The sequence below is a fragment of the Megalobrama amblycephala genome, linkage group LG1 (assembly GCF_018812025.1).
Source record: "Megalobrama amblycephala isolate DHTTF-2021 linkage group LG1, ASM1881202v1, whole genome shotgun sequence".
NCBI lineage: Eukaryota > Metazoa > Chordata > Actinopteri > Cypriniformes > Xenocyprididae > Megalobrama > Megalobrama amblycephala.
This window is the reverse complement of record NC_063044.1, coordinates 71,193,587-71,218,959: the sequence shown is the minus strand read 5'-3', so window position 1 is coordinate 71,218,959 and position 25,373 is coordinate 71,193,587. Positions and strand designations below refer to the sequence as shown.

At 39.2% G+C, this 25,373-nt stretch overlaps 1 protein-coding gene across 1 annotated transcript in view; it reads right to left on the bottom strand.

Annotated features, from left to right (window-relative positions):
- Positions 1-25,373, bottom strand: part of LOC125277808 (zinc finger protein 729-like) — a 118,697-nt gene that overhangs the window by 14,363 nt on the left and 78,961 nt on the right. Inside the window, exon 8 of the mRNA XM_048206362.1 lies at positions 18,155-19,059. Within this exon, the coding sequence (XP_048062319.1) occupies positions 18,155-19,059 (905 nt within the window). The remainder of the gene's footprint in view (positions 1-18,154; positions 19,060-25,373) is intronic.

The window sequence follows — 25,373 nt, the reverse complement described above, 5'->3', positions numbered from 1 at the left end:
GGTTGTATATATTATAAATCGGTTTTGAAACGGAGAAAAAAGACGAAATAAGATAAGTGTGGAGGGAAAAAAGAGAAAAACAAAAACAATCTAGCAGACGGGAGCCGCCATCTTAGATCTCGCACCGGTCTCGTGAGGTCTCGCGTTACTCAGCCATCGCGTTACTCAAAAGTTTCTTTAAAAAAAAAATTATTAGATGTTCTTCTATTGATTTCAATTCCTTTAAAAGCTCCACTACACACTCTCAACGCCTGAGCCTGAATCACATCCAATTGTTTTAAATGGGATCTAGCTGCAGAAGAACACACTATACTGCCATAGTCCACCATAGATCTTATCAGGGCCACATAAATTATTTTCAGTGCTTGGCAACTTGCCCCCATTAACTGTATAAAGTGTGTTTGATGATCGTGTAAATATGAGAAATACCGTGAACTGCTTGACTCTCCTCAGAAGACGCTGAAACTGAATGAGAGGAAGGAGCGCGCGAGCGGTGACGTCATCGGCCGCCAACGGTAGACGCGCCAAATACTGTTCAAAACGACAAAACATCTATAAAAAATAACATAATCACTAAAAAACAACACGCTGCTCATCTCTATTCACGACTACCCATGAAAACCAGCCTCCAACAACTGCAACAAACATACTTTAACAGATCAGCCAAAGACTCACTAAAACAAGGTGACTGTGAGAATACAAGCATTCGAGCCTCATGAGATCTGGAGAAAGGACACAGTGGTGAAGCCCATCGACTCGAGATCCTACAGTGTCCAGCTGGATTCTGGAGGTGTTAAAAGGAGAAACAGGGACCATGGAAAGACCCTAGAGACTCTAACCAAACAGAGACTGTTGATCCTGACAACACAAAAACACTGAAACTGCTGAAGCTCAGTCACAACTCACCATTGTTTCAGTGTTTGGAGTGAGAAGAACTGTTACTGAATGACTATTATTATTAAAATATATGATACTGCTAAATACTTTACATTGAGCCTATAATGAGCCATGAGATATTTTAAATCTGTACTTCAATGTTAATAGAGATAAATATGAACAGATTGATACTGGAAAGATTAAATGTTGCTTTGTGCGGCTCTTTATTTTTAAAGGTTTTATGATCATTGTCAGTTTCTGCTATTAAAAACTGCAACATATTAATCACTGAATTACTTTATTGAAATTAATGCAGTTATCATAAAATCAGACTATATTTAGATTAATATGGACATATTGTGTGCTGCAGCTATTTAGCTGTAGATGTTGATGAAGATGAGTGTCAATAATGTTTTTGTTTTATGTTTTATATGTGTCATATTGTGAGAAATATCAGTATTGTCTTTCAATAGAGCAGTTCTATAGTCTTTTCTCATATATCCTGACTCATGTCTTCAATAATCAGTTTCTAACAGCAAACATGCTTTCAACTGTTTTTTTACTACTTTTCTAGATATTTGCCATTATTTTAATGAAGAAACAGAATAAAGTTCGATTTAGAAATAAAATGTTCTGAAGCCTGTCTTGTAGATGAATTCTGACAATTAGTTTATTTGGTGAAATACAAAAAGAGGTTAATATAGAAAAAAAAAAAAACTGTCATTATAGAACAAGAATCATTTTCTCATCAAACACTGTATAAGGATAACAGCCCAAAATACTCTTTAATTGTCATTTTAAACTTTATATAAAATTTGATATCTGACTTTAACCCTAAAACACTAACTGATATATTTATTTATTTCATGTCAATAGTTCCTGTTTTCACCTCATTTATTATGCTGATGTCTTCAGATCTGCTGTAAATTGACACTTAAAGCTCATTTCATTGCTGTCAACAGACTGAGGGGATTTGATGACTACAAATATCTACATTTATTTCTGTCTTTATGCTGCATCTGTTTTTTCTTATCATTATTTATATTTGGAAGACTTTACATTATTTATATTCTCTTATCAAGACATCAATATAAAACACACTTAGTAACTGATATATTTTTGATATTGGCAGATCAGCTCCTCCCACTGCAATCACATTATTAGTGAATCGCCGCCCACTGTGATTACATCATCAGTGAAGCTCCTCCCACAGCAGTTCATCAATAAATGCTGGAATATTCCCATCAGACGAGCATCAGAGCATCAGGAAGAGCTGAAATCTGCAAAGACTGAGTTTATTAAAGAGGACAGTGAGAACATGAGTGATCCAGAACCCTGCAGAATGAAACACACTGAAGATACTGAAGAACAAAGAGGTTGGTGTTTATTCTTCATTCATTCATGATGCTGAACAACATTCATGATAGAAAGATTCAAGCACTTCTGCATGTTTTGCTTTTTAAGAAGTAATCAGATTTATAGTTACTGATGTATTTATCATAAATTATAGAAGTTATTCATACTCAGAGCTCAACCCTAAGCCATGTGATGTGCTTGTATAAAAATCATAATAATGAGTAGAGATGCACCGGAACCAAATGTAATGAAACACTTGGCCGAATACAGAATATGTTTTTTACACCTTTTTTTCTGACTTATTTTGCAATTTTTTTTCACTTTTGTATAAATTTAATTTGCTTTTTATTATTTTTTCTTACTTTTCAAAGAAAAAAATTCACAAAAAATTAATGGACTTGATTATACAATGTTAAAAAACAAAACTCCTTAATTGGTCCTTTGTGGACAAAAATCGGCACCATAGGAAATGAATGACTAGGAATACTATAATTCTAGAATGTACATTTCCTATGAATTTCTCGAATGTACATTAAAATGTGAATGGTGCTTGCAGTGGCAAAATTCGCCACTTGGTTGCTAAGGTAACCTGGGTGGTTGCTAGATGGTTGCTAAGGTACTTGGGGTGGTTGCTATGGTGTTACTTGGTGGTTGGTAGTTGTCACAGATGATTACTGGTTTTTATACAGTTCTTAGCATGTTTTTAGCCCACTTTGGCACTTAGCTAATCACTATTAGCATGTAGTACATAAATGAGGGATTGATTCTACACAACATTCTCAATGTGGCAAACACACTGGTACTTTTTTGAGTTATTTAAATTTGATGTTTTTTAGAAATAAATAATTTCTCAGTCTTGTCTGTAAGCGTATTTTGTATGGTCTCTCTCAACATAAATCGTTTTTAAAACATTCTTAAAGGTTAAGTTCATTACAACAATGGTTTGTAAAGAAAAAAAAAAAACAATTAAAATACTACATTTTAACACTGAACATTTTTCAACATTCCAGCAGACATTTTACCAACAAAGCTCAATATAACTGAATCCTCTGGGGGTCTGAGGGGGTTTTGGGGCAGAAGTTTTGACATGCCCTGATATTTGTGCTTTTATCAGTTTCTTAAAAACATTTTCATGGCTGAAGTCTGATTCCACTGTATTCAGCACAATGATAGACATGATAGATGATCGCACCGGCGCCTCCATGTCATGCAGTAAACACGCTCTCCACACAAACACATGGACATGAGCCAGATAACAGCGCACATTGATCGAACCAGACTAACATTAGAGCGAGAGGATTGTAAAGTCACTACTGCTTACATGTTTCAAGTGATAAGCCATATTTGAGGTCAATGAATGATAGGCGAATGTTTGGGTTTCCTGCTAAGTTTTTTGCGACTAACCGACTAATCAAATCTTGGTCGATCAAGCCTCTTCTAGCACACTAATGGTTAGTCAATTATTAGGGGTCAGCCCTATACGAAACAATATAGTGATTTATCTTTTGTAAGACACTTCTTAGTGTCAGAATGGCTGTATGTGTCGAGGGCGTGAAGCATCATGAATAATGCTGTGATTCACACCTGAGGAGACAAAGACCCTCCGCTGGGCCTGTCAATGACGAATGTGAAGAACTAGAGAATGAATGTGAGGAGACTTGATGATTTAATGTGCTGTTTGTAGATTATTCACAAAATCAAGTTTACTTTAAAAGAAGTAATCTAACTATACATATTCTATGTGAATATATAGTAAAATTTAATTTATTCGTGTGATCGAAGCTGAATTTTCAGCATCATTACTCCAGTCTTCCGAGTCACATGATCCTTCAGAAATCATTCTAATATAAAAATTTATTTGATGAACAAAGTTATTATCTAGCATGATTATAACTTTAAAAAATAGACAATAGTGCCATAACTTGCGCTCTAACTTTTAGATTAATATTTAATTTATTTTACTGAAAAGCTTTTAATTATTAAGGGCCAGTCACACTGGACCTAAGATGATTTGATACGCAAGATGCCTTATATTGTGTTACATAATGACATAATGTTACAAATGCTTTCCATTTCAGATAAATATTGTTCTTTTGAATTTTCTGTTCATCAAAGTGTTAAAAAACAGTGTTTTCAACACTGATCAAAATTGTTTCCTGAGCAGCAAATCATCATTTCTCACTACACAAACATTTGACTTGTGCCTATAATATTTAAAAAATAATAACTGGAAGATTTACTGAAAATAAAATTAAACATTTACTTTTTTTTCAGACCTTATGGAAGTGAAGGAGGAGAATGAAGAACTGAGTGAAGTAGAGGAGAAACATCATGACAAACCTGGAGAAAAACCTTTGAGTCGCTCAAAGACTAAAAAGACATTTGTAAAGAAAAGAGCCAAGAAATCTGCAACCTGCACTCAGTGTGGAAAGAGTTTCTCAACAAAACGTAATCTTGATGCTCACATCAGAGTTCACACTGGAGAGAAGCCGTTCACATGTGATCAGTGTGGGAAAGGTTTCAGTCAATCTGCACACCTTAAGGGACACATGAGGATCCACACTGGAGAGAAGCCGTTCACATGTGATCAATGTGGGAAAGGTTTCAGTCAATCTGCACACCTTAAGGGACACATGAGGATCCACACCGGAGAGAAGCCGTTCACATGTGATCAGTGTGAAAAGAGATTCTCAAACAAATATAGTCTTGATGTTCACTTGAGGATACACACCGGAGAGAAGCCATATATGTGTGACCAGTGTGAAAAGAGATTCTCAAACAAACAAAATCTTGATCTTCACATGAGAGTTCATACTGGAGAGAAGCCGTACGCATGTGATCAGTGCGGGAAGAGATTCACAGAATCGGCACACCTTAAAGAACACATGAAAATCCACACGGGAGAGAAGCAGTACATGTGTGAACAGTGTGAAAAGAGATTCACAAACAGAAACAATCTTAAAATTCACATGAGGATCCACACCGGAGAGAAGCCGATCAAGTGTGATCAGTGTGGAAAGAGATTCTCACACAAAAAAAGTCTTGATGTTCACATGAGAGTTCATACTGGAGAGACGCCGTACGCATGTGATCAGTGCTGTGTTATCATACCTGAAGTCACACCTGAGAGTTCATATGAAGGAGCCACACACGTGTGATCAGTGCAGAAAGAGTTTCTGTTTTAAAAGGTCACCTGAAGAAACACATGAAGATCCATACAGTGGAGAAACCACATCAACACAGTCTGAAATCACAGTAAGAAGTTAATCTGTATGTACTGAGGTAGTTTCCTAACAGCCACGAGCAACAGCACATTTTCACACATACATGTTTGGCATGGAAATTCAGTCAGTTTTTCACAGTTGAGTACAAAATATATAATTTATAAGTCATAGTAATGAGAAACATTCTCATAATTATGACTTATTTTCACATAATAATGATAATTTATCATAATAGTCATAATATTCAGAATATATGTCTCATAATGAGATACTTTCTTGTCTTAATGACAGATTTTGTAATGAGATCAATGAGATACTTTTTCATAATAATGAGATGAGATACTTTCTCGTGATTCTTTCTTGTAATAATGAGATAATGAAATACTTTCTTGTAATGTTACTTTGCCGTGATAATGGGATACTTTCTCATAATAATGAGATACACTATATTGCCAGAAGTTTTGGGAAGTTTTGGGACACCTGCCATTTACATGCACATGCACACTTTAATGACATCCCATTCTTAATTCGTAGGGTTTAATATAGAGTTGTCCCACCCTTTGCAGCTATAACAGCTTCAACTCTTCTGGGAAGGCTTTCCACACGGTTTAGGAGTGTGTTTATTGGAATTTTTGACCATTCCTCTAGAAGCTCATTTGTGAGGTCAGGCAGTGATGTTGGTGAGAAGGCCTGGCTCACAGTCTCCACTCCAATTCATCCCAAAGGTGTTGAGGTCAGGACTCTGTGCAGGCCAGTCAAGTTCCTCCACACCAAACTCACTCATCCATGTCTTTATGGACCTTTGTGCACTGGAGCGCAGTCATGTTGGAACACGAAGGGGCGTGATTCCTTCATACTTTGGTTTCCTACTTTTGTTATTGTATTTACTTGAAAACTGAAAACTCACAAAGATTAAGCCAAACCTCATTAAAAGCCATATAATCTGCTGAAGTCTAACATGAAGACTGCATTAGTTCAGACAATTTCACTTCCTAAAAAACACCATCGACTAACAAAAGCACATCTTTGAAATGTCATTCAATATTGTTCTTTACTGGAACATTTTTCTGTTTTTATTGTATGTATTGATGGAAATAAAATAAAAATGATACCAAAGTATTTTGATATTTCACATTTTCTTGTTCTTGTCTTTAACTGGTCATTTATTTCACAGGACTCACTGGTTCTGTTTCAAAGTCTAGTGACTGGCTTCACTCCCTACATAGACAGCTTGTGTTTAAATGCTGACTATAAAGATCTGAGAAACTGAAGACACATTAAACCACCTTCATCTGTCTGCAGAGAGACATTCACTAAATACATCACAACAAAACACACTGAACAAACATACTGTGGGCAAAAGGGTTCTTAAATATCACAATAAATGTTTTATAAAATATAATCTTAATAAGAAACCTATGACAAGAACACTAGTGTCAGTGCGTTATATTAAACATCAGCTCAACATTTTTAAAAGCTGTTCAATTACTCCAATATGTTTCTCAGACCATGCCATGGTGCAATGTGTTTTTTGTTTTAGGTTCTGTTAAACCTAGAAGTGCTTATTGGCATTTTAACATCTCATTGTTGAGTGATCATTTTTTTAGGGAGTCTTTCAAGTTTTTTTGGGAGAACTACAGGTAAACTAAACCTGAGTTTCAAACTTTACAACAGTAGTGGGACTTTGGCAAGATCTAGATTAGGTAGTTCTGTCAGCAGTACACTCAAAATGTAACTAGAGAGCTACAACGATCTTTGGAGAATTTGGCGGTTAATTCAGGCCTTACACTCTGAAGATGGGCAGGTGTTGCTAGGTCCTGTGGATATTCAAAAGAAAGCAGTTAGTTTTTATAAAAATCTTCACAAAAGTGAGTTAAAGTCTGGGTTTGAAGAAGAAAGTGCTTTTTTTGCCTCCCTACCGCAGATTTCCGCAGCTCTCTCAGGTGCTCTGAGCTTGGAAGAGCTGTATAAGGCCCTGCAAGGCATAGAGTCTGGGAGGGCTCCTGGGATTGATGGGCTCCCAGTTGATTTTTACAAATCTTTCTGGACAGAGCTCAGAGTGGATTTGTTGCAGGTACTTCATTCTGTAAATGACAGCTTGTCTAAAGGCATGATGCCGGTGAGTTGCTGCAGAGCAATAATCACCCTCTTACCTAAAAAAGGAGACCTGTTTGATATAAAGTGCTGGCGCCCAGTCTCACTTCTTTGCAGTGATTATAAACTGCTCTCCAAGGCTCTAGCTAACAGGTTATCTAGAGTGTTGGATCAGGTCATACACTCGGACCAGTCCTACTGTGTTCCTCCATTTTTGATAATGTTTCCTTGATTTGGGATTTGTTAGAAGTTTCAAAATTGTTAAATTTAGATTTTGGCCTGATTTCTCTGGATCAGGAAAAAACTTGACCGAGTTGAGCACTCTTATTTATGGAGAACTTTAAAAGCTTTCGGTTTTTGTCAAGAGTTTATAGAAATGGTCAAGGTATATCTATAGTATATCTATAACGAAGTTGAGAGTGTACTGAAGATTAATGGCAGTTTATGCGCTCCATTCCAGGTTGAAAGGGGCATAAGACAGGGATGTCCTCTATCTGGAATGTTATATTCTTTGACTATTGAACCTTTGTTACAGCAGATAAGACTAAAGGTGAAGGGGGTATGCTTATCTAATTGTAAAAACAATATTTGTTTGTCTGCCTATGCTGATGATGTTATGGTTTTTATTAGTGGACAAAATGATGTGCAGATTTTACTTAAATTAATTGATGATTTTACTCTTTTATCCTTTGCCAGAGTGAATTGGAAAAAAATGTGAGACACTTTTGGTTGGGCAGTGGGCCGATGGCAAACCGAACCTTCCCGATGGGTTAATTTGGTATAAAATATCTAGGAGTTTTTTTTTTTTTTTTTTTTTTTTTTTTGGGTGATGACTTGATTCACCAGAAGAACTGGGAAGGGGTTGTTGAGAAAATTAAGAGTTCGTCTGGAAAAGTGGAAATGGTTGATTCCTAATATGTCTTACAGAGGACGTACTCTTGTTGTAAACAATCTTGTTGCATCTTCCCTATGGCACAGGCTGGCCTGTGTGGATCCTCCACCTGAACTTTTAATAAGAATTCAAGCTGTTCTTGTAGACTTCTTTTGGGACAAACTACACTGGGTGCAACAGAGTGTTTTGTACTTGCCAAAGGAAGAAGGAGGGCAAGGACTGATACATCTACAAAGCAGGACTGCCACATTTTGTTTGCAGTTTTTACAGAGACTTTTTGATGGTGCATCTGATGTTAGCTGGAGGGCAGTTGCCTGTACCATACTGCGAAACATTGGGGCTTTTGGACTGGACAAACAGCTGTTTTTGCTGAACCCTTTGAAAATGGACTTGTCAAAGTTACCATCTTTCTACAGAAATCTTTTTAAAGTGTGGAGTTTGTTCCGCATTCAGAAGGCTGAAAACTCATACTCTCTTTACTGGCTTTTGGAGGAACCTTTGATACTTGGAGCTCGTTTGAATATATCCTCCATGGAGTGGAGCATCAGGAATAATGAGGGGGAAAACATGAACTCCAGGATGACAGAGAGACAAACAGCAGAGAGTCTGACGCATCACTTCCTCCTCTGAGAGACAACCTGCCTTTACGTGCACATGTACTTTGCTGACATCCCATTCTTAATCCAAAGGGTTTAATATGGAGTTGGCCCACCCCTTGCTGCTATAACAGCCACATCTCGTGCTTCTCTATTCTCCGAATAGAGACATTAGATCCAACAGGTGGAGGCTGAGATAGGGCACGCCCATCTCTAAACCCTCTGTTAGATCCATCTGCGAACCACACAACATCAGGCACCAGTCTGCCTTGGCAGAAGCAGGACCCAAGCCGAGCCGCCCTCCTCAAAGAGGGAGTGCAGCCTCAAGAAGAAGCACGGCCTCATGAAGAAGATCACCAGCTCCCTCGAGAGCTGCCTGGGCATGCAGCACTCTCAAACAAACAACACACATCTGGTGTGTATCTGACTGAGTGCAGTGAAGAGAAATGACCATTCTACCCTATCAAAGGCCTTTTCTGCATCTAAAGATACAATTTTATGCATCTAAAGCTAAGATTATTTCTTTGTTGTTCTTTTATTATGTTGCACTCAACTTATAAAATAGCCTTTTTTGTGGTTTGTGAGATTTTTGGCTGTTTTTGGCGTGAATCGTGTGTTACTGAAAGACAGACAGACAGACAGACAGTTATCAACAGTGAGGCATTTCATATTAAGTTAGTTGCATTTTTTTTTTTTTCTTTAGTCGCTGTGCCAAGTCAGTTTTTATTTCTGTTTTGCCTTTTCTTGCTGTTCTCTCTTGTTGTCTTATGTTGTGTCTTGTGCCCGTTCCTGTCCTGGCTTCAGTTGCAGCTCAAAGTTCCAAGCCTCTAGTGCCTCAAGCTACTGCCTGTTGTCATTGTCTCCCCATTGTCTTACCATCCTCTTCCTCTGTTAGATTGCTATGACATACCTTGACAGCAAAGAGTAGCGCTGATAGTGGTCAGCCTTATCTGGTACCTCTTTCTAAGTAAAATTGATTTTATATAATACCATTAGTTATGACCAATACTGTTGGTGTTTTATAGAGTGTTTTAATCCAGCTGATGATATGATTAAAAGCAATGTTCCCTCTAATTTTTTTTTTTTTCTCGCTGAGCAAAACTTTTTTCTGTTGAGCGCACATTTTGGCCACCTGAGCAAGAACATTCTTTATATCAGACCTGTACAATGAACATAAACACACACAAAATGGTTTTATCATACAACTTTTAACTTTAATGTGCTATTTCTATTTTATTTGACCCTTGATGTAACTTATGTGATATATTAAATCATATTTTTGAAAACAAGCACTTCTTGTCCACTTTTCATTAAAACATGACATTTTATTCGTTTCGCGTTGCCTCTCGTGATGACAGTATTCTTACCGTGATTTTTTTTGTTTTATTTTTTGCTAGATTAACCACTTTTTGTATTTCATCCATAAACTAATTGCATTCAGCATTTATATCCATCTATCATAAAGCAACTAAGGCTAGTTATATTGCATTTTATTTCTAAATTGAACATTATTCTGTTTCTTCGTTAAAATAATAGCAAATATCTAGAAAAGTAGAAAAAAAGTTTTTTTTTCTAGAAAAAAAAAACAGTTGAAAGCATGAATACAGAAATAAACAGACATAAACACCATCAAATCCCCTCAGTCTGTTGACAACAATGAAATGAGCTTTAAGTGTCAATTTACAGCAGATCTGAAGACATCAGCATAATAAATGAGGTGAAAACAGGAACTATTGACATGAAATAAAGAGTGTTTTCAGCAGTTTCTCTGTTAATATTGATGATCCTCAGACTATCAACACTCATTCAACAAGACATTCAGATCATCTTACTTTATGCTGAGTGTTTACTGTTAGAAACTGATTATCAGAGTCAGGATATATGAGAAAAGACTGCTCTACTGAAAGACAAAACTCCAATCCTGTTGGCCAGCGACAGTCACATGGCGCGACCCGGAAGTATAAAGGAGCACCTATGGAAACAGTCGGTATGCATCATCTTTTCGGAACTGTTGTGTCGACTGCTGCCGTGTATTCTTTGGTATTAAGAATCCATTCCAATTCAACTATGTCTGAGAAAGGTAAGAACTTTAGGAAGTGTGCTGATCTGTGTCCGAGATTCCTGACACCGGAGGACACACACACCCTATGTGTTCATTGTCTGGGGGAAGAACACGCGCGGACAGTGCTTGAGGGCATTGTCTGTGTCAATTGTGAGCGTTTCCCTATCAGAACGCTCTGTTCTCGCCTGGCCCTCTTCTCGAGAGAAGGGGTGTCAACATCTGTGCCCGGTGGATCTGGTCCCGCCCATGCTGAGCCAGAGCAGAGACTGCGTTCATGGGGTTCACAGGTGGAGCTCGCCGCCGAGTTTGTGAGAGGTGTGACCGTCTCTCAGCCTCAGGCGGCGGCTGGTGAGGATGCGATCCTGGATGAGGAACGATGTCTTATCTCTGACAATCTTTCAGATACAGGAGCGAGTGTTCTTCTGGCTGCCAGCCCCCAAGAGCAGGCGATGGCAGTGGAGGAAGAAGCAAGCGAAGCAGCTTCTTTCTCCAGACCTCCCTGTTCAGCGTACGCTGAGTTATTGGAGGTTATGGAATGTGCTGCCAGCAGGCTGCAGCTGCCGTGGGAGCGTGAGAGGAAGGAAACCGTTCGCGGCAGATTGGACGAACGATTTTTTTTTACCATAACCCTGTAACTCCGGTGAGCCTTCCGTTCCTTCCAGATCTCCATGTAGAGATCGAGAAGGCATGGAAGAGCCCATACTCGGCAAGAATTCATACACATCAGTGGGGAAATTTCGCTGATGTGGAGGGATTACGCCAGCATGGGTATGTGGCGATACCACCCATTGACGAGACGTTTGTGAACTATCTCATTACAGGCAGTGCACCGTCACTGAAAGCTCCGGTCCTGCCGTCCAAACCCCTTAAGATGACATCACGTTTGAACGGCAGGGCATACGCTGCAGCAGGTCAGGCTGGCGGGGCTTTGCACACGATGGCGGTGTTGCAAGCTTACCAGGCTGATCTGCTGAAGGATCTGGATCAGGGGCTGAAGGATCTGGATCAGGGGCAGGGTCTGTCCCCTGAAGCGGTGGCTGAGCTGCGCCGCACCACAGATCTCGCTCTCCGGGCCACCAAACAGACGGCCGCCTCGATCGGTAGATCTATGGCGGCCATGGTGGCCACGGAGAGACATCTGTGGCTGAACATGGCGGACATCGGGGAGAAAGAAAAGGGCTTTCTCCTCGATGCCCCAGTCTCACCCTCTGAACTTTTTGGCAGTTCCGTTGAGACGGTTGTTGGAAAGTTCAGAGAGGCGAGGGCGCGCTCAGCAGCATATAAGAACTGCATACCGCTCAGATCCGATTCTGGGCCCAAACACCCAGGAGGCCCCGGACCGTCTCGAGCCGAGGCTCAGAGGCAGGTCCAGCGATCCAGTGTCGCCGCTCGAGCGCCTCCTCCTCCTCGGAGTAAGTCGCAGAAGCGGCGGGATACGAGGAATAGGAAGCAAGATCTAAGGGAGGTGATTGAAAGCCGGCGTTAGAATAACCCTCGCCGGTAATCAATCTCCTCGCCGGCAGGGGCACATTACATCTGTCCTCGCCGCTATTCCTCTGCCTCCCCGGGAACCTCTGTGACATGTTCAGATGACACCCTTGAACAGTCAGGACTGACGGTTGGGCCCATGATGAGTTTTTCTCTGATGGCCCGCCTTATGGCTTGATAGTGAAACAGGTTTTTTTGGCATAAACCTGAATTATCCTCCCACCACGGTCAGGAGGAGGATTCGTTGGTCCATGAAGCCAAAGGAAAGGTAAGCGGGGCCAACTTATTGTTATGTTGGCCTTGTTTTTGCTATTCCTAATATATTTTCTGAACATGTGACAGTATAAATATGTAAGGGGTTTTGATGGGCAAAACTGGAGTAGTTTTTAGAAGGGCTGAGCGGGCCACAAAATGGCCACTGTTCGGTTCCTTTTTTAGCTTCTCAGTTATTGTTTAGTATAGCTTGAGTTGCACTCACTGCTTCAGTTTATGTGACGTCGGCAGCTTTAATCGGCCGCCTGACATCTTTTTTGCTCGGGTACGTTGCTTTCCTCTCTTCCCATGAGATTGAAAGCGATGTTTAAACAGACTTTGTTTACTGTTTCTTTGCCTGTAGCTTAGCGGCTAGGCTAGAGCTAGGAGTGTTATTTGCAATAACCTTTGTATATTATCCTTTGAAAATGGATATATATTCCTAGTTTTGGCCTCCTCCCGAGGGAGCGGTTAGGCCGTATGCCCATTATCCCCTTATTATGTAGGTGCATGGGTTGAGTTAACAGATAGCTTGTATAACCATCAGTGTTAACTTCCTGTTCTGTTATCTCAGGTGGATTAGGCCCTTACCTTGTTGAGACAGATAAGCGGAGCATTTTTTCTGCTAGGCCCCACTTTCTAGAGCTTTGTGTCAATAGGAAAATATGTTTTTCCTCTAGGCCACTTGTTGTATGCTGTTACAATCAAGTTGAATTGACTTTGCTATCTGTTAGCCTTGTCCTCTATGGCTTAAGCACAGATTTGAGAATCTGTCTGGAAGAACTTTTTCCCTTGTCTTAAGATGACATTTTAAAGCCGCTGCTAGTGCTGGCTTTAGGCTCTAGATCCTTGCCCTACATGTTTGTATGTGAGCTTAATATGCTGCCACAGGTTGGCACTTGTTATATATAGCTGGGATTTCCGCTATGATAGACATTGGTGACCCAATATTCCCCATATTTAGGTTATTGGTGTTACTGAGTGCATCACCTGCTGGATTGCATACTCAGGGTAGCTTTACCACTTTCTGAGGAAAGTTGGGTATTTTCTCGCTTCCTGTCTTTGATCATCCTTTTGGCTGTTCTTTCTAGCTATAATGTAGGCCTGTTTGTCACATAGCCTCTTTTTAGTTAGCATTAGCTGGTTTAGCATGCTGTAGTTTGATCGCTTTTTGCTCACATTTGTTTAAACTGCCACAGGTTGCGCCACGTGTTGTTTGAAGCGTAGGCCCCATTGGCCTCCTTTAGACCGTGTTGGCTGTATTGGTTCCCATTGTATTCCATTGCCTGTTGGAATGTGTATTATTGGTAGCTCAGGATTAGCTTCCCATAGATTTTGGAACTCTTTCCTGTAGCTTAGTTCCCTATTAGATCACGAGCTGTTGCCACATGCGGCGTGAATGGGTAGGCCTCCCTTCTTGTCCAATGATGGTATGGTGTGCATCTCTTAGAGTTCCGTTGAGACGGTTGTTGGAAAGTTCAGAGAGGTGAGGGCACGCTCAGCAGCATATAAGAACTGCATACCGCTCAGATCCGATTCTGGGCCCAAACACCCAGGAGGCCTTGGACCGTCTCGAGCCGAGGCTCAGAGGCAGGTCCAGCGATCCAGTGTCGCCGCTCGAGCGCCTCCTCCTCCTCGGAGTAAGTTGCAGAAGCGGCGGGATACGAGGAATAGGAAGCAAGATCTAAGGGAGGTGATTGAAAGCCGGCGTCAGAATAATCCTCGAATAACCCTTTAATCGGCCGCCTGACATATTTTTTGCTCGGGTACGTTGCTTTCCTCTCTTCCCATGAGATTGAAGGCGTTGTCTAAACAGACTTTGTTTACCGTTTCTTTGCCTGTAGCTTAGCGGCTAGGCTAGAGCTAGGAATGTTATTTGCAATAACCTTTGTATATTATCCCTTGAAAATGGATATATATTGTTTAAACTGCCACAGGTTGCGCCACGTGTTGTTTGAAACGTAGGCCCCATTGGCCTCCTTTAGACCATATTCGCTGTATTGGTTCCCATTGTATTCCATTGCCTGTTGGAATGTGTATTATTGGTAGCTCAGGATTAGCTTCCCATAGATTTTGGAACTCTTTCCTGTAGCTTAGTTCCCTATTAGATCACGAGCTGTTGCCACATGCGGCATGAATGGGTAGGCCCTCTTCGGCCTCCCTTCTTGTCCAGTGATGGTATGGTGTGCGTCTCTTAGAGTTACCAGATTAGGCGGTTGCCTCTTGGTTCTGATTTGGTTCGCTCTGAGGAGCTTCCTTGTCAGTTCTTTGTTGGCACATTCTGCTATATCTTAAAGTTGCTGTAAGCCACCTGTTAATAAAATCGTTGGCCCTCCTTAGGCCTTCCTTTTTAGTTGACTGGACTGTTATATTTACTATGGCTGAACGCCACTCGTCACTAGGACTGTAGGCCCTTAGCGGCTTCTTTCCTGGCTGGCTTGCTGGCAGGATGCTCAGAATCCGACCACTTCAAGAGCCTGTCTGTCCTGGGCAAACTGGCCACTTCGAAAGGCCAGTTCGCATTGGGAAACAGTGTTGTGTGTCTCTTCCGAGGAAGTTTATACACTGCTCTTTGGTGGTCTAGATTACAGCAGCCACTTGCTGTTGCCAGGTGCATACTAAGGTAGGCCTTCTTCTCGGCCTCCGGTGTAGCATCTGGAGTTCAGCTAGAATACTCTTCTCACTGGAAAAAGAGAACTGTGTTCCAAGTGTGTTGAGTGGCTAACCCCTCAGTGAGATTGTGACGGACCTTACTGAGGTTTGGTCACTTCACTACATCTGTTCTGTTTCACTGAACCTGATGGAATATGCTAGTTGAGCCTCAGCCACCTATATATTCAGGGTGGATCCTATATGCTCCTAGTAAAGGCCAATAGACTTATGCCATATTGTCTAAAGGTTTTTAGGCCTTACAGGCCACCTTTCTTAACATAATGGTATATGTTGATGTGTATTTCGATCTGAGGATCTTTACACACACTGTTGGCCACGGGCCCTGGCGGTAATTAACCTCCTCTGTGTCGGTTAATATCGTTTCTAGGACCTAAGAACACTGCCATGATGTAACAGTACTACATAATAAACGTAATAGTTCTTAGCTCCCTAAGCTATTCATGGTGGTTGACCCTGTTTAGGCCTCCTCCTGAGTTTCAGCCCTTAGGCTGGTTTGTGCTCCCCTGAGGTATCAGGTGTGTATAGCGCACAGCCTCCTTAGTGCGTTAATTAGGCACTAAGCAGATCCTAGGTGAGCGGTATACATTCCCCTTAATATGAGGGTTCATAGCACTCTAAGCTGAGTTCTGCTCTCCGGGATGCCCGTCTCTACGCGCGGGTTTGAGTTGCTCCTGCCCTACTGCTGTCACTCTTACCTGTTTCCTTCTGTGAAGGTTGCGTTTGGAGATTCTGTGTTCAGAGAGGGATTGGCTAAAACTTGGCATGTCTTATGATAAGACCAGGTCAGCTTCCCTGGTGGCATTGAGGGTGACACTGTCCCCTCTAGTGGCTGGTCGGGGTTTCCTTCGGATCCATGCCCTCATTCCCTAGAAGAGACCACTCTGTCTGTGGAGGAGGTGGTCTCAGAAGCTCTAAGCGGCCTTATCAGGCCTTCTCTCCTGTGAGGAAGGCCTCTTATAGGCTCAGCTTGGGCTGTTGGCCTTAGGGAATGCTGTCACTGACAGTCCGGTGTGACCTGAGGGGGAGCTACTACAGTTTCTATAGAACTGTAAGGACTTCTGTCTCAGCCATTCTTGGCATGCACTCCCCTAAGCATGGAGGCGTGGGTATATCGTTCCCCATTGCGTCACCAATGCAGAGTAGAAGTTCCCTTCGAAAGGGAACGTCTCTAGTTACGTATGTAACCATAGTTCCCTGAGAACAGGGAACGAGACTCTGCGTTTCCTTACCATGCTTGGGGCTGCCTGCGGAACAGTCCCTCAAAGACGATATATACCGACTGTTTCCATAGGCGCGCCTTTATACTTCTGGGTCGCGCTATGTGACTGTCGCCGGCCAATAGGATTGGAGGTTTTGGTAGTCAGGTTTCGAAACACCGGGTCACGTGGACGTTCCCCCATTGCGTCACCAACAAACAAAATACAAAACATTGAAAAAACACCCCGCTATGTGAGAAGCTAAACGAGACAGACCCGAGCCCGATCTGTAAAAAAATAATTGTCGCGAGCACGGCCCGAATGGACTCATCATGTCAGGGCCCCGATGGGCTTGCAGACCTCTAGTCCTTGACAAGTGTGACTCAGGAGAATGAAGTCTGGTGATTCATGATACAGCAGCGTACTTGATAATGTCACTCAGCTCGCTCTGGCTACTCCAGTTATCTCTGTATATTTTAGGCAACCATAAAATGAAATATGCTATAAAACACCACTCTTTTTTATTTTCATTTAAAAAATCTTAAACATATTAATAGCCATGCATGTACTTTAGACAACACGTTCATCGATTATCTTCAATGCATGTATATTTATAACCAAACAAACTATAAAACACAGCTCTTCCTCTTTTTGTTTACATTTTAAAAAATATTAAACATGTGGTTCAGGTAATATGTGCATATAGTCTGCAAACATAAAACACAACACTGTTTCTTTTTGTTAGTTTTAATGATCAATAATAACCATTAGAAAAGTATAAGCAAAAGGTATAAGAAGCTACAACAAGAAATAAAGCAAACAATTCAGTCAAATGTACAAAGTCAGCGCTCTAGTAGGCTACAATGGTAAAGTTATGAAATTTCACTTTCACTTCAACAAATTATAGATTCATGAGTCCAAAGATCACCTGTTATATATACAAAAGATGAATTATATCTCATGTTTAACCACTACAGAGACATCAGAGCCAGTGGCAATCATCAGAAGGACTAGCCGAGGTAAGACTCGATAAAAGGGGCGGATCAAGAACACATCCGAGGATTTGAAAATTTCTTCGGCTAGATGTGAACTTTGAATTAGATCAGAACTTGGTCAGCAACTGATGAATTTCACAAGAACAGACAAGAACGCATATTGAGAAACGGCTAACTATGAATAAATGAAGCATTTATATAGCACTGAACTATGTACTACTGTATGTACACAATCACATCAGGGGTCGCTCCTCATCCACAACCTGGATAATTCAACAGCAGACACAGAGCAACAGCGCCAACTATAGGTGGAGAGGAGATAATTGGCTGAGTCTCTTCTCAGCTGTGGTGATGTGGTTTCTCCTCTGCATGGATCTTCATGTGTTTCTTCAGGCGACTTTTAATAGAGAAACTCTTTCCACACTGATCACATGTGGGGCTTCTCTCTGCTGTGGATCTTCTCATGTGTTTTCAGATATGATGACTGACTAAATCTCTTGTCACAGTGTGAACACTTGTAAGGTTTTTCTCCAGTGTGGATCATCTCATGTGTTTTCAGATGTGCTAACCGACTGAATCTCTTGTCACAGTGTGAACACTTGTAAGGTTTTTCTCCAGTGTGAATTCTCTGGTGCAGTTTTAAACTGTTTGCTATAGTAAAACTCTTCTCACACTCAAAGCACATGTACTCTCTCACACCAGTGTGTGTTTTCTGATGCACATTTAAATATTGCAGCAGTGAAAAACTCTTTCCACACACAGAACATGAATGTGGCTTCTCCTTCGTATGAACTCTCAGGTGTGTCTTCAGAGCTGATTCCAGAAGAAATGTTTTGCCGCATTGATGACATATGAACGGTCTCGTTCCGGAGTGGATCCTCATGTGGTCTTTAAGGTGTTGTGATCGCGTGAAACTCTTCCCACATTGATCACATGTGTACGGTCTCTCTCCAGTATGGATCATCATGTGTTTTTTAAGGTACGATGACTGATTGAAACTCTTCCCACATTGATCACATGTGAACAGTCTCGCTCCGGTATGGATCCTCATGTGTTCTCTAAGGGTTGATGAGTGACTGAAGCTCTTCCCACATTGATTACATGTAAACGGCTTCTCTCCAGTGTGGATCTTCATGTGTTCTTTAAGGGTTGATGATTGACTGAAACTCTTCCCACATTGATCACATGTGTGCGGCTTCTCTCCTGTGTGAACTGTCATGTGAACATCAAGATGTACTTTTTGTGTGAAGCTCTTCCCACATTGATCACATGTGAATGGCTTCTCTCCAGTATGAACTCTCATGTGAAGCTCTAGACAAGATTTCTTTGTGAAACTCTTTCCACACTGAGTGCAGGTTGTAGATTTCTTGGCTCTTCTTTTCTTTAAAAATGTCTTTTTATTCTTTGAGCGACTCAAAGGTTTTTCTCCAGGTTTGTCATGATGTTTCTCCTCTACGTCATTCAGTTCTTCACTCTCCTCGCTCTCTTCCATCAGTCCTGAAATTAAAGAAAAAAAAAAAGTCATAAAATTGAGACTTGCTATAAAATATCCCGATAATTTTGATGCATTTGCATTTTCATAAATTAATTGCATATGTCCCTGAAACTTTAACATTAATCTTCCAATTGTACAGACTCACCGGTCATCTCAACGACACAATCCAGTGGTTTGCAGTTTTAGATTGAATATTTTAACATTTTGGAATGATTATTATTTGTTATTTATGTTTTAAAAGAGATTCACGGAGTGTGACATCATATCATGACAGTTTCAGCGTCTGTAGAAAGTTCACATGCTCAAAGTCTAGACTGACTGCATCTTTAAATGTGTTATTATCAGTGTCCTTCATGATTCACTCAACCCTGTTACTTCTGACATGATTTCCTGCTTTCAAAAACAGGATTTCTTAAAACGGTGACACCTGGGGCCAGTTGCATAAACCACTTAGTTAAGACACTAATGTTTTTCTTGAAGAGTGGTTCTAATTTTTTAAAGTCTGTTACATAAAAAGGTAGATCGGTGTAATTTAAATTGGGAAAATAACATTGATTACCCCTTGGTTAACTGCAAGTTGGTCAAACTAGTTCTTAAAACACAGTCTTAAAACACAGTCTTAATATAGTGATTAAGTTTATGCAACTGGCTCCAGGAAGTGACATCTTCTGGGCTCTTTCTACCGCATGATGGGACAAGAAAGAAATCTCAATCCATTGTCTCAGTTTTTACACAAATGAATGACTGCATTCATCAACCCTGTTACCAAAGTTACTGTAAGAAGAGATTTTGCTCAAGTTACACTTACAACCCTGTCAGCCATTCTGGAAAGTTCATTTACTTCAAACATTTTGGTGTTGACGGTTTATTCCTAAAATAACAATGTTTGTTTCTATCATGAATGTTGTTCAGCATCATGAATGAATGAAGAATAAAAACCAACCTCTTTGTTCTTCAGTATCTTCAGTGTGTTTCATTCTGCAGGGTTCTGGATCACTCATGTTCTCACTGTCCTCTTTAATAAACTCAGTCTTTCACAGATTTCAGCTCTTCCTGATGCTCTGATGCTCCTCTGATGGGAATATTCCTGCATTTATTGATGAACTGCTGTGGGAGGAGCTTCACTGTTGATGTGAGTGTGATGTGGGAGGAGCTTCACTGATGATGTGAGTGATGTAGGAGGAGCTTCACTGATGTGTGTGATGTGGGAGGAAGCTTATCTGCCAAAATCAATTAAATGTAAAAAAAAAAATTGATTTAACAAAGAAAACCAGTTAAATGCAAGTGTATTTTAATGTTTCAAACAACTTTTGTTTTTAAAAACAAAATGATTTAATGTTGCATCATCATTTAGTGTAACAGATGTAATGTAAAAAGGAAACAACGGTTATTTTTTTTTTATCTGTACTTAATAAAATACATAAAATAATAAGAGAACTACATTTAGTTAAATTTTATGATTAAAACTTTGAAAAAAGTGGTTTGAAGGATAGTGTATATCTATACACTATATAAAGTATAAATATTTAAAATGACAATTTTATTTCTAAATTGAACATTGTTCTGTTGACAGCAATGAAATGAGCTTTAAGTGTCAATTTACAGCAGATCTGAAGACATCAGCATAATAAATGAGGTGAAAACAGGAACTATTGACATGAAATAAAGAGTGTTTTCAGCAGTTTCTCTGTTAATATTGATGATCCTCAGACTATCAACACTCATTCAACAAGACATTCAGATCATCTCACTTTATTCTGAGTGTTTGCTGTTAGAATCTGATTATGCTGTCAGAGTCAGGAGGATAATACTTTTTACTATTTCTCACAATATGACGTCGATAAAACTCCAATAATACAAAACAAACACTAATGGCACCATTACAAGATATATAACTACAGCACATAGCATCCATATGAATAATTTGATTTTCTAATAACTATAGGCTATATAATACATTAATGTAATTAGATAGAAAAACTTTAAAAATTAAACAGCACCACAAAGCAATTTAATGTTTCTGCTGTCAAACATTTAAACATTTATTTATCATTTTAAAATATGTTATGTGGCTCATTAGCTACAGGCTCAATGTATTTAGCACTTTCTGCTCCAGTGTGTTTTAATAATGTAAAGTGATCAAGTTGGAAATAAAGTCCAAATATGTTAAAAGAGTAGAAATAAAATGGCAGCAGCAAATCTAGAGATCGATTCCAATCAATTCCCCTCACAGATCTCAAACTTTGACTTATGACTTGACATTCATTAGCAGTTTTCACTATAAAACATGAAACAATCCCACAAATAAACACAAAGTCACTCAGGTCTGAACGAATTCAACATTTTCCTCACAGATCTCAAACTTTGACATTCAGTAACAGTTATTCATCACTATAAAACATGAAACAATCACACAAACGAACACAAAATCACTCAGGTCTGAATGAATTCATCATATTTTCCTCACATGCTGCACTAAATGTTTATTAAGACGACAGAAGACGCACAAGTATCGCTGTGCTCGATGAAAACAACACATAAATGAGCCTGTCGCTTGATCAAACTGTGTAAAGTGTGTTTGATGATCGTGTAAATATGAGAAATACCGTGAACTGCTCGACTCTCCTCAGAAGACGCTGAAACTGAATGAGAGGAAGGCGCGCGCGAGCGGTGACGTCATCGGCCGCCAACGGTAGACGCGCCAAATACTGTTCAAAACGACAAAACATCTATAAAAATAACATAATCACTAAAAAACAACACGCTGCTCATCTCTATTCACGACTACCCATGAAAACCAGCCTCCAACAACTGCAACAAACATACTTTAACAGATCAGCCAGAGACTCAGACACACTAAAACAAGGTGACTGTGAGAATACAAGCATTCGAGCCTCATAAGATCTGGAGAAAGGGCGCAGTGGTGAAGCCCATCGACTCGAGATCCTACAGTGTCCAGCTGGATTCTGGAGGTGTTAAAAGGAGAAACAGGGACCATGGAATGACCCTAGAGACTCTAACCAAACAGAGACTGTTGATCCTGACAACACAAAAAACACTGAAACTGCTGAAGCTCAGTCACAACTCACCATTGTTTCAGTGTTTGGAGTGAGAAGAACTGTTACTGAATGACTAATATTATTAAAATATATGATACTGATAAATACTTTACATTGAGCCTATAATGAGCCATGAGATATTTTTAATCTGTACTTCAATGTTAATAGAGATAAATATGAACAGATTGATACTGGAAAGATTAAATATTGCTTTGTGCTGCTCTTTATTTTTAAAGGTTTTAGGAACATTGTCAGTTTCTGCTATTAAAAACTGCAACATGTTAATGATGTAATTACTTTCTTGAAATTAATGCAGTTATCATAAAATCAGACTATATTTAGATTAATATGGACATATTGTGTGCTGTAGTTATTTATCTGTAGAGTTTGATGAAGATGAGTGTCATTAATTTTTTTGTATTATGTTTTATATGTGTCAAATTGTGAGAAATAACAGTATTGTCTTTCAATAGAGCAGTTTTATAGTCTTTTCTCATATATCCTGACTCAAATAATCAGTTTCTAACAGCAAACACTCAGAATAAAGTGAGATGATCTGAATGTCTTGTTGAATGAGTGTTGATAGTCTGAGGATCATCAATATTAATAGAGAAACTGCTGAAAACACTCTTTATTTCATGTCAATAGTTCCTGTTTTCACCTCATTTATTATGCTGATGTCTTCAGATCTGCTGTAAATTGACACTTAAAGCTCATTTCACTTAAAGCTCATTTCATTGCTGTCAACAGACTGAGGGGATTTGATTACTACAAATATCTACATTTATTTCTGTCTTTATGCTGCATCTGTTTTTCTTATCATTATTTATATTCTCTAATCAAGACATCAAGATAAAACACACTTAGTAACTAATATATTTTTTTTATTTTGGCAGATCAGCTTCTCTTACAACACTCACATCATCAGTGAAGCTCCTCCCACATCACACACATCATCAGTGAAGCTCCTCCCACATCAATTATCCAATAAATGCTAGAATATTCCCATCAGATGAGCATCAGACAAACTTCTTTTACGTTGTCATTATGGGGTATTGTTTGTAGAATTTTGAGGAAAATAATGAATTTAATCCATTTTAGAATTAGGCTGTAACATGACAAAATGTGGAAAAAGTGAAACGATGTGAATACTTTCCGGATACACTTTACATTGACTGATTTTGATGAAACTTCATCCGTGTATTCGTTGTAGGAGACCGATCACATGGATGTGACTATTGTGAGTCTAAGTTATAGCGCCACCAACTGGCAGAAGGAAGTGTGTCACTTTCAAAATGGTTTGAAATTTCATGTGAAGCTGTTCCCGCACTGATCACATGTGAACGGCTTCTCTCCAGTATGAACTCTCAAGTGAATCTCAAGATGATGTTTCAATGAGAAGCTTTTCCTACACTGATCAACGGCTTCTCGGTGTGGATCCATGTGTTCCTTAAGATTTTGTTTGTATATGCACTCTCCACACTGATCTGTGAACGGCTTCTCTCAGTATGAACTCTCATGTGAACATCAAGACTTTGTTTTGTTGAAACTCTTTCAATGAGTTTGAATTTCTTGGCTTTTCCTAAAAACTTTTTACTCAGGGATCAGTTTTTTCTCCAGGTTTGACGTTGTTTCTTCCACTTTCACTCAGTTCTTATCTCTCCTCACTCTCTTCCATCAGGACTGAAATGAAAGAAAAAGTTTAATTGTATTTTCAGTACATCAAAATACTTCAAAGAGAGAGATATGAAGTGAAAGGACACTTTTTGCATATTTTTTATGCATTTTTATACATTATTTTAAACTTTTCATGAATGAGCTACCTTGATCTATTTTTAAAACATTACTGACAAATCCCATGTTTCTATAGAGAACTATTAAAATATTTGATCAATGACACAATATTATAAATATAAATATTATAAATATTTAATATATATTTAATATATGTATAAAATATATTTTAATATATATTTAATATATAAATATTATGCAGTATTGCCATAAATTTGGCACCAACTTTTAGATTGATATTCATTTTTCTAAAAACTTTTATAATCATTAAGATGATGGTCACACTACATGTTTCATTCTACTGACTTCCAGTCAAACACATATGAATGTGGGGGACCGGAAAGTTTTCATATCAAGTTAAGACGTGTGACCAATAGAAGTTACTTCACATATAGTGTGTGCAATGTTTATCATACCATAACGTTGTAACTGATGTATTAACAATGTGCCAGATGACATTATAAAGTATGTTGCTTATTTGCCAAAAACGGATTCACTGCTTGATGAAGCCAATAGAATGCAATCAGAATCACCCTATAAGTCAAGTTATGAAAGCAAAAAATATCCCTGTACGGTGTGATGTAGTTCAGTAATATCATACAAGCGAGAGTGCTGTTTTTCTTGAATACCATGTGAACACTGCATGTGAGCATTATTGCAAAGGTAATTAAACAAGAAGTTAATATGAAGAGCTCTTTTCCAAAACATGATAAATGCCAAATAAAAAAAAAAAAAAATGAGTTTGTCATGCCATTTTGCTGTGTACTAAACCTATTCTCTGCTCCATCAATGTTTCATGTCACATCACTATATTTCCTTGTTTAAAATGTACTGCAAGATGCAGTATCTTTCCAAACCGCTATAAGTGCCGAACCTGTTTTTAGCCTAAATGCGATATGTCCTCTCGACCAATCAGAATTCGGTGAGCGTTCGATGCAATCTAACATGGCAGTTCTCTGAAGCGAGGGAAGTTTGTGCTCAGTCTTCAAAATGAGTGCTTTAAACTCTAATAACACTTTTGATGGCCTGGATGAGCCAGACCTACACCTGGGGGTAGAAAATGCCGACTGGACAAAGAAAATCACAAAAAACAACAAGAAAATGTACTATTTATTATTATTACTATTTATTGTTACTATTTATTTTATTTGGCTGATATTTATTTCATGCATTTGCATTTATTTAATTTATATTAATTTATAGTATGAGTCCCTGATGCCATATGTTGCATGTTCTCATTTTTAAAAAACAAAAAAATACCTTTTGAATTTATAATCAACAATATTGTTGTTTCATTTAACAATCATTGTTTCACGTTCAG